The sequence below is a fragment of the Accipiter gentilis genome, chromosome 14 (assembly GCF_929443795.1).
Source record: "Accipiter gentilis chromosome 14, bAccGen1.1, whole genome shotgun sequence".
NCBI lineage: Eukaryota > Metazoa > Chordata > Aves > Accipitriformes > Accipitridae > Astur > Astur gentilis.
Window position 1 is genome coordinate 27,284,337 of NC_064893.1, and position 13,125 is coordinate 27,297,461.

Here is a 13,125-nt window from a genome sequence, read left to right on the forward strand (position 1 = left end):
TAATATAATCTGGCTGTTGTCATGGCAAAAAATTATCTGTTTCAGTGAATGGAAAGAGGACACTGTGTTTATTTCCCCATTTCTTGTAAATACTTTTCATTTTAGAACAGTTCCACCTGTGTTTTCCAGATGGGAACCTGGATTTGCTTGCTTTTTTCAAAATGCAACATTTATTGAAATTAGAGTCCTTTGACATAAACTTTTACTTGGAGGAAATTTCCACTTATTTTTGTATGCTTAACAGAATATGTTTTTAAAAATTATTGCAGCAATTACTTTTTAAATCACTGACCTGTAGGAGGGTGCTGGTCTTTCATGCTGTATTCGGAAAACACCCCACTAGAAATAAATGTGTAGGGCTGCTTCAGAATCAAGACAGCTGCCAGTCACTCCTGCTGCAGTATGAAGACTGATTATCTGTCTTGATTTTTCTAGACTTCTCACTCGCAAGTGTCTGAGATCATATCATACCATACCAAGCTGGTATTTCTAACACTAGCTCATTGAGTAGCAATGGAAAAATTTGGGCTACTCACCCATTTCTCATGTGTGACTTATTCTGCCTGACTGACTTAATATGCATCTCTATAACCCTCGCTTCTCCTTCATAATGTCTCTGACCACCTGGGTTCGGATTCATTTTTCAAACTGTGTTCATCACTTAAGCAGACTGTAGTCAAAGTACTGTCTGTATGTCCTTTCATTTGTTTAATTCCTAGTGCAAATACATACATAACCTTTCTAAACCTTTGTTCAGAAAACAGAAGAGTAATAACAGAGGCAGGATTATAAACTAATCTTGCAGATTAACAGAAAGCTTCTTCTGGATTTAACAAAATAACAACAAAAAAAGGGAAATTAAGGAAATTGAGATCTTAGAAGAGAAAACATAGTCAATGTGCTAGCTTCACCAACTGATTGAAAATGTGCTCAGCGAAACATCTGCGTCTTCAACCAGAAAACAAATGTAGAATTACATGAAGCACATTACATGCATTATCCAGATTAATTTATAAATGTACTTTGAAACTTGGTAGTGTTCAGTAAATCAGATGAAGGACAATGAGATGGGAAGGCTGGGTTAATGAATAATGCCACTTTTATGATACCTTTTTATCCCCATAGTCATTTAAAAAATAATAATAATTTAAAAAAAAAACACAAAAACAAAACAAACCCAACAACAAAAGAGGTTTTCCTGTCTAGCTGTTTGGGAGAAAAATTTCCTGGTGCTGTCTGTTCTACACGTAGAGGAGTAACAACTTTGGTGTTATTCCTAGTCAGTGTAAAGGAACTGCTCCTATCAGTTGTTGTTTCTTGTATTACTAAATTGAAAGACAAATTCTAGAGCAGAATGCCATAATGCTTGAATCTTAATCAAATGCATTTGTAACTTAAAAAATCAGTTTTATTTCTTAGCTATGGGGTTCAGAAAATTGAGTAGATTCTAGTTAGGACTACTTCTTTAATCTAGTCACTGTACGTTTTGTGCTAGTAAAACAAGGAACCCATGAACAGAAAATATACAATGGGATCTTTTCTTTAAAGAGAAAGAATTATTTAAGAGTGTTGGTTTTAAGGGACTGATAGTGATATGAATATGCAATTTCCATAGCCCTATTGCATGGAATAGGGCTTTGAAGAAGAACAAAGTTATTTTCATATTTCTGAAATTATTTTAGAATTTGCTGCACAGATTGATATGCAAGCTGCTTTTAAATGTGGTTACCAAAAGTTCGCAATTCACTAGTACGATGAGTGTTTTCCTTTTCGTGAAGAGGGATGCTGTCAATCAGTATTATTTTGCTCAGTGGTAAAAACAACTGAGATTTTCCCCTTCGATGTTTTAGGTGAGAAGACGTATTAAACTGTATTAAAAGAGAAAGAACTATGGGAAAAGACACGGCACCAAGGGAAAGGATTGGAGAGCTCCTTGGAGAGCTTACACATAGTGTTAATTCTAAAAAAGGTTCAACAGCATAAAGATCTTGGAAAAAAATACTAGTTTTGTGGTGTTTTTTTTTTCCTTGAAGTGTGGTGTTCCCTTTCAAGAGGAAGATGTAATTATCCTTAATGGTAATAAAGAAGACGTGGAAGTATTGAAGAAAAGAATGGAGGATAGAAGACTTAAAAGTAAATTAGAAAAGGTAATCTTTTTATACATTGTTTAAAACAAAATTAAAAGAACTCGTCTGTAATGCAGTCTGCTCTTAGATCGCATAGTTTTGCTAATCTTTATGCAGACTGGAGCATTTATTCAGTAAGCTACGTTGTACTTAAGTGCTACTTTTAATGAGATTGTGTGCGTATTTGCTAATGGCATATTTAAGCTGTGTGTAGTGAAACTTTTTTTTGACTAGCAAGCAAGTGCATAGCACCCTGAAAATCACCAAATTCAATGCTATGGGTAAAATGGACAGTGTGACAGCTGTATTTTAGGGTTGTTTTTTTTTTTTGAATGAAAGAGCTTGTGTTAGTCAATTCTAGTATTGAGCAAAGTCTTCCCTGTATTTCATATGGTAGTTTCCGTTTTATTGTGATGGCAGGTTATTAGGTTTTTGATCTCCAAGTATCCTCTACTGGCCACTGTCAGAAACACAGTATTGGGATATGTAGATTCCTGGTCTGATTCTGTAAGACCACTGTTTGGAAATTTTGTCGTTTCCTGAGTGATTACTGGCAATGCTAATTTCCACCATACTATTGAGGTCTTTTCGTTCTTTTTTTGTTGTTTTGGTTTTATGCAAAGTGCCATCGAAATAAAGTTATTGCAGCTCTACTATATACTCTACTGTATACTACTACTCTGTGAAGTAGTACTTGTTCTGTGGTACTGTACTGTCAATGACAGTTCTGCACATGGGATGTTTTTCAGCATTGCTATTTTTTTCTGAACTGGCATTGCTGTTCTGGAGGATGACAAAGCAAGCAAAAACTTTAGTGATGACTCAATCCAGCGTGCAGACAGATTTAGTTGAATCTCAAGAGCATGAATCGTCATTGTCTGACACTTCCAGCAACTGAGACTTTAGGTGGAGGTTGATCATCTCGCCCCTATTACTGCGCTTGATTTTGTCTGCCTGTAGGATTAGATGGCATGCAAATGTTTTCCTAGATTGTTTTGAAACGAATACTTGTTTACTTACCAGCGAGCATATGATTCCTTCTCATCATTGGGTCTTTATTCATCTGTGCCAAGACAGCATCATTGGGCCTGGGCAATACAACAAAAGGATGGTTACCTATAGAAATCCTGCTGTTCTGTTTCCTCTCTGTTCATAGCCTCTGCACTTTGTGTCCTAGAGCTTCTGGCGTAAGAGAAATACTGTAGATCTTATGCTGTCTCTTCAGATGTTTTGGGGTTGTTTTTTTTCTTTTTTTTTTTCCAGTATTCTCTAATTAAAGATTTGAAAGAATTGTAAAGATAATTTGATGATAGAATATTGCAGATCTCAGCAGATGAGTAATCAGCCCCCAAAATAGGGGTTGTTTGCACTTGATTTTCATTAGGAGGGTGGCCCTAACAAAGCACCTATAGCTTTGGTTCAGGTAATTTGGAATACTCTGAAAGCTTGTGCTGTCCCCAGCTTCTGTGCAATAAAGAAGTGCCACCTAATTGACATACTACGCCATCTGGACACTCAGAAATCTATGGGACCTGATGGGATCCATCCAAGAGTACTGAGGGAACTGGCAGAGGTCCTTGCCAAGCCACTCTCTATCATCTGTCAGCGATCCTGGTCAACAGGGGAGGTCCCAGAGGACTGGAGGCTTGCCAGTGTGACTCCCATTTATAAGAAGGGTCGGAGGGAGGATCTGGGGAACTACAGGCCTGTCAGCCTGACCTCGGTACTGGGGAAGATTATGGAACAGTTTGTCTTGAGAGCACTCACATGGCAAGCCCAAGATAAGAAGGGGATCAGGCCCTGTCAGCATGGTTTACGAAAGGCAGGTCCTGCTTGACCAGCCTGATCTCCTTCTATGACCAAGTGACCCACCTAGTGGATGAGGGAAAGGCTGTGGATGTTGTCTACCTTGACTTCAGCAAGGCCTTTGACACTGTCTCTCATGGCACACTCCTTGAGAAGCTGGCGTCTCGTGGTCTGGATGGGTCCACTCTTCACTGGGTGAAAAACTGGCTGGTTGGCCAGGCCCAGAGGGTTGTGGTGAAAGGGGCGAAATCCAGTTGGTGGCGGGTCACCAGTGGTGTTCCTCAGGGCTCGGTGTTGGGCCCCGTTCTGTTTAATACCTTTATCGATGATTTGGACGAGGGGATCGAGGGCAACCTCAGCAAGTTTGCAGACGACACCAAGTTGGGAGGCAGGGTCGATCTGCTTGAGGGTAGGAAGGCTCTACAGAGAGATCTGGACAGGCTGGATCGGTGGGCCGAGGCCAATCGTACAAAGTTCAACACGGCCAAGTGCCGGGTCCTGCACTTCGGTCACAGCAACCCCGTGCAACGCTACAGGCTTGGGGAAGAGTGGCTGGAAAGCTGCCCGGCAGAGAAAGGCCTGGCCATGCTGACAGCCGGCTGAATATGAGCCAGCAGTGTGCCCAGGTGGCCAAGAAGGCCAACGGCATCCTGGCCTGCATCAGAAATGGTGCGGCCAGCAGGAGCAGGGAGGTGGTTGTTCCCCTGTACTGGGCGCTGGTGAGGCCGCACCTCGAGTCCTGTGTTCAGTTTTGGGCCCCTCACTACAGGAAGGACCTTGAGTTGCTGCAACGTGTCCAGAGAAGGGCAACCATCTTGGTGAGGGGCCTGGAGCACAAGTCTTATGAGGAGCGGCTGAGGGAACTGGGGCTGTTTAGTCTGGAGAAGAGGATGCTGAGGGGAGACCTTATCGCTCTCTACAACTGCCTGAAGGGGGGTTGTAGTGAGGTGGGTGCTGGTCTCTTCTGTCAGGTGGCTGGAGACAGGATGAGAGGAAATGGCCTCAAGTTGCGGCAGGGGAGGTTTAGATTGGATATTAGGAAAAATTCCTTCACTGAGAGAGTTGTCAGACATTGGAACAGGCTGCCCAGGGAAGTGGTTGAGTCACCATCCCGGGAGGTATTCAAAAAGCAAGTAGACAGGGTACTTCAGGACATGGCTTAGTGGGCGTGGATGATGGTTGGACTCGATGATCTTGAAGGTCTTTTCCAACCTAAATGATTCTATGATTCTATGAATTGTGCTGAGCACTTCTGTTTCCTTCGGTGTTGGCGGTCCCTTGTGGTGGCAGACAAAAGGAAGTCGGTCATGCCTTGATCTTAGGGCTCTGTATGCCTTAGGTGAATATGCAAATATTTTTTGTTAGTTCAGTGGAGACTTACATTACAGGCAGGTACAATATTTGCAAATCTCTCAGCAGACCTCTTGCATTTCATCCTTAAGTTCTGATTTTATTTTTATTTTTTCAATACTGCCTTGCCTTGCTGCACCAGCTGATCTTCTTGCAGCTAGAACCAGTCTCCTCTGCTGTCACTGGCACCATTCATTCTAATCTGAGATCTGTGAGCTCCAGTCCCAGCACCGGAGGACAATTTCTAATTTGGGATCTGTTGGCACTGTTGTTCCAACCTCTTCCTCAGTTCCTCCTTTCAACTAGGGGAGCGGTCTAAGTGGACCTACTGTATTTAGAGCAGGAAGCACAAACACCTTTTCTTTATGCCAATGAGACAAAGCATAAGGAAGATGCAGCTAGCACTAGTATAAAAACTTATTCAAGCTCAACTATGCCATATATGCCCATGATTAAATATGTATAATATATATGCATTATGTATAATACATATGCATACATATATTTACAAACATCTCATAATTCAGATACCGGGAGGTAACTTTTCTTTGTAAATCCACCAATAATAACATAAGGTGGAAGCACCCTGAAAAGAGGTCTTTCATGTACAATGAAGGGCACCAGAGAGCCAAGTTTGCTTTTAGACTAGTAACCCTCTGCCGCCACCTTCTGGCTAAGCTTTGCAGCAACATGTGGTGCGACATTTTTTTCCTGAAGCAGGAATCACGGCTAGACATGCTAGACAGCATGGGTTCTCCTAATTTTTATAACACATTTAAATATTTTTTTTTTCAGTTTGTGTAGCTTTCTTGAAATACATACACCATTCTGAATATATACAGAGTCATCTTTTGTGATAATAACACCAATGACTGTTTTAATACATCTTTTCTTTTTCACTTTGGCATTTATATATAATCAGAGCCAGTAATGGGATTCTTGTTGCTGTTGTTTGGGGTTTTTGTTTTGGTTTGGTTTTTTAATCTAGACAAACATAAATTAACTTGGAAAATCTGGTCCACAGATGTTTTTAAAAATTTTGGATTAACTATTTGCATCTTTTCTTCCCAAGCAATCCTGCAACAAAAGGCTCAGTTATTGAAAGGTACCCAGGAGGGATTTTTTTCTTAACTAAATAAAATAAAATGGATATGAGATGCAAGATTATTCTGATTATTTAATTGAAAAACGTCTTTATTGATTAGAGTTAACTGTGTCCTGTTTAATATCGTGCAATTTACTGTCCTGCTGTGTGGGTTCAGTGTATCAGATTACCTTAATGATGATAACACACACTCCCCCTGCAAAGTATACAAACTAAAATACCATATCCAAATAGTTTGGTTTTGGCCTGCACGATTTTCTTTAAGGTACCTTTAAGGTTGCCAAGGTTATTATTTTTCCATGAGGAAATAATACCAAAAAGTGTGGAGCAATATTGTGAAAGGAGGAGTTCCACTGTATAAGACATAAAAATGTACTAAATGGAATTGTGTGTCTATCAAATAGAAGTTGGGAATTGTTTATCCTTTCAGTACGTTACCAGATTTCTGCTTGTGTTGTTTCAGAAATCAAAGAAATGTAAGCCAGCAGAATCAGCTTCTCAGCAAGATACCGCTGAAGGTAATGTCACAGTTACAAATTGTGTGCAGCCTTCTGAGTCATGAAACAGATTAATTATTTCATTTTGTTTCTTACATAGAGTCTCCAGGTCCATCAAAGGCTAAGAATGGAAAGGATTGTATCAGTTCCAGCTCTGGGGAAAAGAGGCAGATTATCTTCACCAAAAGTTCAGGTTGGTGTTTATTCTTTAATCTAAATGTGAAAAATGTGAACAAATAGTTCTGCTTTGGAAAATATTGTAGGAGAGATCCTTCTCTGGCTATTTTGAACTATAGTTTTCAGAAGTTACCCTCTCACTTCCTTTTTTTTTTAATCTTTCTCAGTAATAAAAGGTCAACTCCTTTCTTCAAGGGAGCTTACTTTTTCAAAGAATCCCCTCTTTCAAAAGTCTGTCCTAAAGGCTGTCTTTCCAAGCTGGAGTAGGAAGCTGCCCCATGAATATGCACAAATCTCCTTGTTCAATAGAAATTGTAGTCAATTTAAGTTTTTAATAAAACAGAGCTTTGCTTTACAATCTGCAAAATCTACAAAACTGATGTAGAGAAACTGTGAGGGCTCCTGTTTGTCCATTTTCTCCTTATTCTACCCAGTTTGACTTTGCCCCATCTGCTATCCATCATCCTGTACTCTGAGAGTAGGGACTGACTTATTGTTATACTTCCACAAAATACCTAAAACAACAGGGTCTGTGTTCATGCTTGTGACTGGCAAGTGCTGTAGTGATGCAGGTAACTAGTAAAAATAATAAAACACTTTTCACCACATTACATTTTTTTGCACTGTGAAACAAGCCAGATATATTTGTTTATGTCATTCCAATATTGCTTCAAGTTGGTGGGAACCAATTTGAATGAATGAAATTAGGGATTCTTATTCACACAGTGATATAGTCAAGGGTTTGGTACATCTGTTTTATTGACTAGGAGGTAGCATGAGGAGAATTAGTAGTTGTTTTCCTGTACAAGTGGTCAAGAAATCTGTTATGGCAGTTTATTTCAATGAAGTATATAAAAATATCCCAAGCTGATGACTTGACTTCTAGTCCTCCGTTTTAGTTGCTAATTTGCTGTGTGTCACTGGGAGCAGTGGAATATAACTTCAGATTGTACTGATGTAGGTACATGTAGCTACAGAAGTCGTGCAGCTATAAGTAAACTTGGCAATCCTCTAGTCCAATGGATGGTGCCCCCTCTCTATGTAATATACATTATGTTATTTAATGTCTCCAATTCATACTGATGTTTTCATACGGAGCTATAAGAATGGGTATGCTTTAAAAGTCAGTCGGAGGTTTCTCTGTGAAGTATTCAATCGTGTACATAACAGCCACAGAAAAATTCAATATAATTTGTTTGAAGAATCTGAGAATAGTTAAATGATGAACTGTAGATAGACTATGTGAGAAGCTGGGAGAATTTCCGTCAGAAATGCCTTACCTGCCCCCTACTGTCTGTTTTCTTCAAGGATAGACCTTTAAAAATACTTCATTCCAGACGATTATAATTGCTCTCGGACGTTTAGGAACCTAGTAATTCTGATAATGTTTGATGTATTTTTCAAGAGTGTAAAAGAAAAATATGCTTTTTGAAATGTCAGGTCATGGGTTTGTGTTTCTGGCAGCAGTTATATTGACCAGCAAGAGACTGAGAGGGAAAATCAAAGGAAAATCCGTGGACCGAGGAATGCCAGTAGCATAGGAGTTAATTTGTGAACATGGCACCCTAAGGTTTCTGGACTTGCAGCATACATATTCATTCTTTCAAATCCAGTGTTTGGTAATTTTTTCCAGACAAGTATTGGTGGCATTAAAAGCAGCATTCTCCAAATATAAAAAGGGTCTGATCTATGATGGTTTAGGATTGCACATATAATTCCTATGACTACCTGCAGAAATCAGTTAAGTGCATTTTCAGACAGTCTCCCTACTAGCTATTTACATGCCGTTATGCCCAAGTTAAACTAAATGTGTAGAGTTTCTGCGGACATCTATGTATTCATTTCTTTGCACAAGAGACTTGGCACATGCTTTTTAAAATACTGTCGTTCAACTTTGGAGAAGATTAAATAGTTGTTAGAAAGGAGGGGGGCGGGTTTGTAGTGGTAGGTATAATACACTGAGAGAGTATCAGAAACAGAGGGATGGGCACTTTCCTGTCCCAGATGTAAAATGAAGCAGACCATTGTTATTGGTCATAAATGACTTTGCAAAGAATAAAGGGAGGAGATAGTTTCCCTATGGACAATGTCACAAGTTTAGCTTTTGTCATTTGATAGCTGATTTCTAAACAATACTTCAGGGTGGTGGAATACTTTCATGTTTCTTTCTTAAGATTAGAGTTCAGAGCCATTTTTCACTTAGAGGAATAAATGTTGTCAATACTAAATTACAGTGCAAGGGATTTACACAAGTAGGAAAGAATTCCTCCCTCTCCAAGATTTCTAAATGCATTTTGAGCATAAATTCTAAAAGCTAGAAACTTGTTTGCTGTTAGGAACATGTTTGCTGTCAAGGGATTTATTTGCAATAGTCCTGAAGAAGTGTATATACTTCATCTGTGTGCACATTTTTTAAATACTTTTTTCCATCTTTATCTAAATACTTACTAATTGTAAACTGTTGTGCATGCTTCATTCTATTCCTTTTTCTCTATCAGATAATGGAAATTCATCTGTACCAGGAAAAGTCAATAAGGCTTCTTCTACTACTACGAAGAGATCCATTGCAGACAGCGAGGAGAAATCTGAGGCATACAAATCTATTTTTACATCACACAGCTCAGCAAAACGTTCAAAGGAAGAGTGTTCCAATTGGATTACTCACACAGCATACTATTTCTGAAACAATGATGAGCCTGATTGTAACATTCATTACTTCTTTCCTTCCCTAAGGCTTTTTCTGTACAACTCCGATACAGAACTTTTGTTGTAATCTGATGTTATCTGGAATTGTTCAGTTCATAAGTTGTTTATAAACTTGTGAATAGCTAACGAACTTGTGTTAGTCGCATTTTCCGTTAAATAAGAAATAGATCACCAGAACCCATGTTGTGTCAGCTGATAGCATTCTAAAATGATGGATTATTTGCACAAAAATTTTTCTTTTCTTCTCCCAGTTGGATGCTGTCATTCTTAGTCACACTAGCTAGTGTCCTCAGTAGTAGGAGTGAGGGTAGAAGGATCTGCCTACTGTCCTCTTCTATTGCTATTTGCCACAACTGTAATTATAGTTTTCAACATATTAGTACAGAAATTCAAACCTTTTGAAACTTTCTGACAGTAAAAAAAGCAATAATGCTTTTCTTTTGTACTAGCTAACCGGGCACTCAGTAAAACTAGTATATGTTTCTTAAAGGTTCTGTAGGTATTTTCAGGTAATTTACCTCTAGATGGAATATATGAAAGCATAATAATTAAAATGTTTGTACAACATTCTTCTTGTACATATTGTTGTAGCCTATTTTTAATAGCAGAGTATTCACTTCTAAACCATTATCTATAAAAATGAGCCTGTCATAGTAAGGCTGTTTTCTTACCAAAAAGGTTTTGGGAATTTTCTTTGTGGGTGTGTGTTTTAAAGTTAGAAGTATCGGGTCAAAGCTTCCTTTCTTTTTTTCAGAGGATCAGAATACAGTGGAACAAAAGTATGAGTTTCCTTACTTTTCTGCTGAAACAGTAAGGTGCTGTGTACATCTCTGAAGGAGCAATTTTCCATTTTGAATTCAGCCGCTTACATGAAAATACGAGCATTTGCACAGAGTGAGAGAAAAACAGGTGGTGACAGAATAGGAGCAGGCAGATCTTAACTGGCTTTTTAGGGAGAAAGGATTGACCACCAGTGTCATGCGAGTCAAACCCATTGGTGGCTGATGGAGGCAATGCTGCAAGGCTGGAGTTAGCTTCTGAGAACATTTCTCTTTCACTTTGTGGGCAACTGAAATGTGCTGCTTTTACAACATTTGTAGTACACATTGTTTTATTTTCTGACATAAAATTCTTAACAGCGAACAACTCTTTGACTTAATTGCTTGTTACAGAAAGATGCTAAGCACAGTATGTCACTGTCTTGCTTTTATATTTATGCTTTTTATCCCTGTGACGTTGATTTAAATAAAACTTGCTCTTGTCATATGACCATAACACTTCATGTTCAGCTGAACAGATATACAAATGCTTATTTTGTTGGTGTTAGAACAGAATAACTTTTTATGGGATTTCCTTTGGCCCCTTCATTCTTAGCTTTTTTTTTCCAAATGCAGGAATCCTTTTAAAATGTTAATGTTCCATAGCAATGATTTGGTGGCTGAATGTTTGAATCCAATAATATCTACATGAAATGACCAGAGGGAGGGATGGAAGCTTTTCACCTTCTTCTCTTCCTCTTTTAAAATTAAAATAAGCTTTTATAATCTTGGCACAAACTAACCAGAATAGAAATGCAGAAAGTAGGAGGCTTTTAAAACCACTGCATGATGTTACATTGTTACCTTTGTGTGTGAAAATGATTAATTATCCTCATAACTTATTTTTAAAAGTGTCCCCATTTATAATTGGCAATAGTTAATTGGAGATTCAAATGTTGTGTTTATATTTGCATAGGTGGTCTCCATAATTCAAGCATGTTAATGCAATTGCTAGAATTCTATTATTATTTTGATAGGTATAATTAAAAATTGGCTTGTTGTAGAATTTATATAGTGGTAAGCATTTTTGTTTTCCAAACATGTGAATGCATATATACATCACATCAGACAGTTTGAGGTTTACTTGAGCTTCCAGGAAGCATTCAGCCACGTTTTGTGTGCATGTGTGCATGTCTAGTATTCAGCTTTGTTCTCCCCATTCAGTATTCTTTTCCTCTTCATTATTATCCTCTATTATGTGTTAGTTACAGATAATGAAATTACTGCACTGAAAGATATACTATAGTAGGCCCTTTATTTGCAGTCTAATTCTGTTTTAACAGTACATGTTAAAAGTCTTATTAATGTTTTATAGGAGTGCATTTTTCTTCTATTTAAATCAGTTATAATTCCTAAGGGGAATTAATGATTTAACTATTACTTTGCTAAAGAATACGAGAAAACATAATATGCAGTTTTGATTCCCTTTTCTTGATCATGTTAGGCAAAGTCCAGCCTGCTGACTTGCTAACTGGCTTTCCTGCTCTTTAGGGTGTAATGGGGACTTTTTTGGTTTTTTTCCTTTCAATCTGACCTGTTCCTCTCTTAAAATGAGTTCATGATTACCGTGATTTGGTATAATGTACAGATGCTTCATATACACTTGGGTTTATTATCTGGAATTGATAGTTCATGCTGTGCCACTTTGTTAGGATTTTGTTTGGTAATTTACCATCCTGACTCTGTAGATGGAGTTCTTAACATGCCTATGGTTTATAGAAGTGTTGTCAGTGACTGATGAGGTCTTTTCCTTCCCGTTACAAAAAACAGCTGTGAAGGAATGTGATATATTGTTGGCATGTGATGCAATTCATCGCCACAATTGACTTTTGTTAATGTAAAATAGAGGAGCAAAAAACTGACACTTCTGTTGTTGGCAGGCTGGGTTAGGCAGTTGAGACTGGAACGTTGACTTGGCAAGTTTTAATAGATTCAAGAGAATAGTTTGCTGGAGGATGTTTGCTTTGTTGTGGTTTGCTTTTTGTGGGGGAGGGCAATTTAATTTTCTTTTAATGTAGGTGAATTTGAATGTTGGTGAAAGTTGAAGACTGCAGAAGTCTTAGAATCTGAAACCTATATTTTTTGAGATGCCACATAAGTCTCCCACAGCATTGCACCCATGTGTCTCTCTTCTGAGGAGTTCACAGAACAGTTAGTTTTGTTTCCATGATGTTCAAGCCTTGGCCCCTCTTCTGAAGAGCTTAAAAAGGATTCAGTTAGTGTCAGTTGTATAATAGGGGGACATGTTTTGTGGTGTGGAACCTGCCCACTGGGAACTGGACTGAAATTCACCAACTTCCTTCCCATAGCCCAATAGTCAAATGCTGGTCATGAAACCTGGCCCAGATATGCACTAGTGAAAAGGGACTGTAAAGCTATATATCCTGGTTTACAGTCCTGTGAACTGTCTGTCTTTCTGCACACTTGCAGAACATTCAGTCCTTTCGATACTGGTACCTCTAAAACTGAAAACCTGAGGGTGTTCACACATTGGGACTCAGCAGAGATCAGCTTGGTATCAGCGTTCAATACTGCAGCTT

The 13,125-nt window shown here is 38.5% G+C and overlaps 1 protein-coding gene across 2 annotated transcripts in view; it reads left to right on the top strand.

The window, feature by feature from the left end:
• RTF2 (replication termination factor 2) overlaps positions 1–11,036 on the top strand; it is a 30,696-nt gene extending 19,660 nt beyond the window's left edge. The window contains exons 6-9 of one of the 2 annotated variants that reach the window (XM_049817180.1): positions 2,034–2,147; positions 6,851–6,905; positions 6,985–7,077; positions 9,560–11,036. In XM_049817180.1, the coding sequence (XP_049673137.1) occupies positions 2,034–2,147; positions 6,851–6,905; positions 6,985–7,077; positions 9,560–9,744 (447 nt within the window). In that variant the 3' untranslated portion in view covers positions 9,745–11,036. The remainder of the gene's footprint in view (positions 1–2,033; positions 2,148–6,850; positions 6,906–6,984; positions 7,078–9,559) is intronic. The other variant, XM_049817181.1, reaches the window with a different exon arrangement.
• Positions 11,037–13,125: the final 2,089 nt, after the last annotated feature.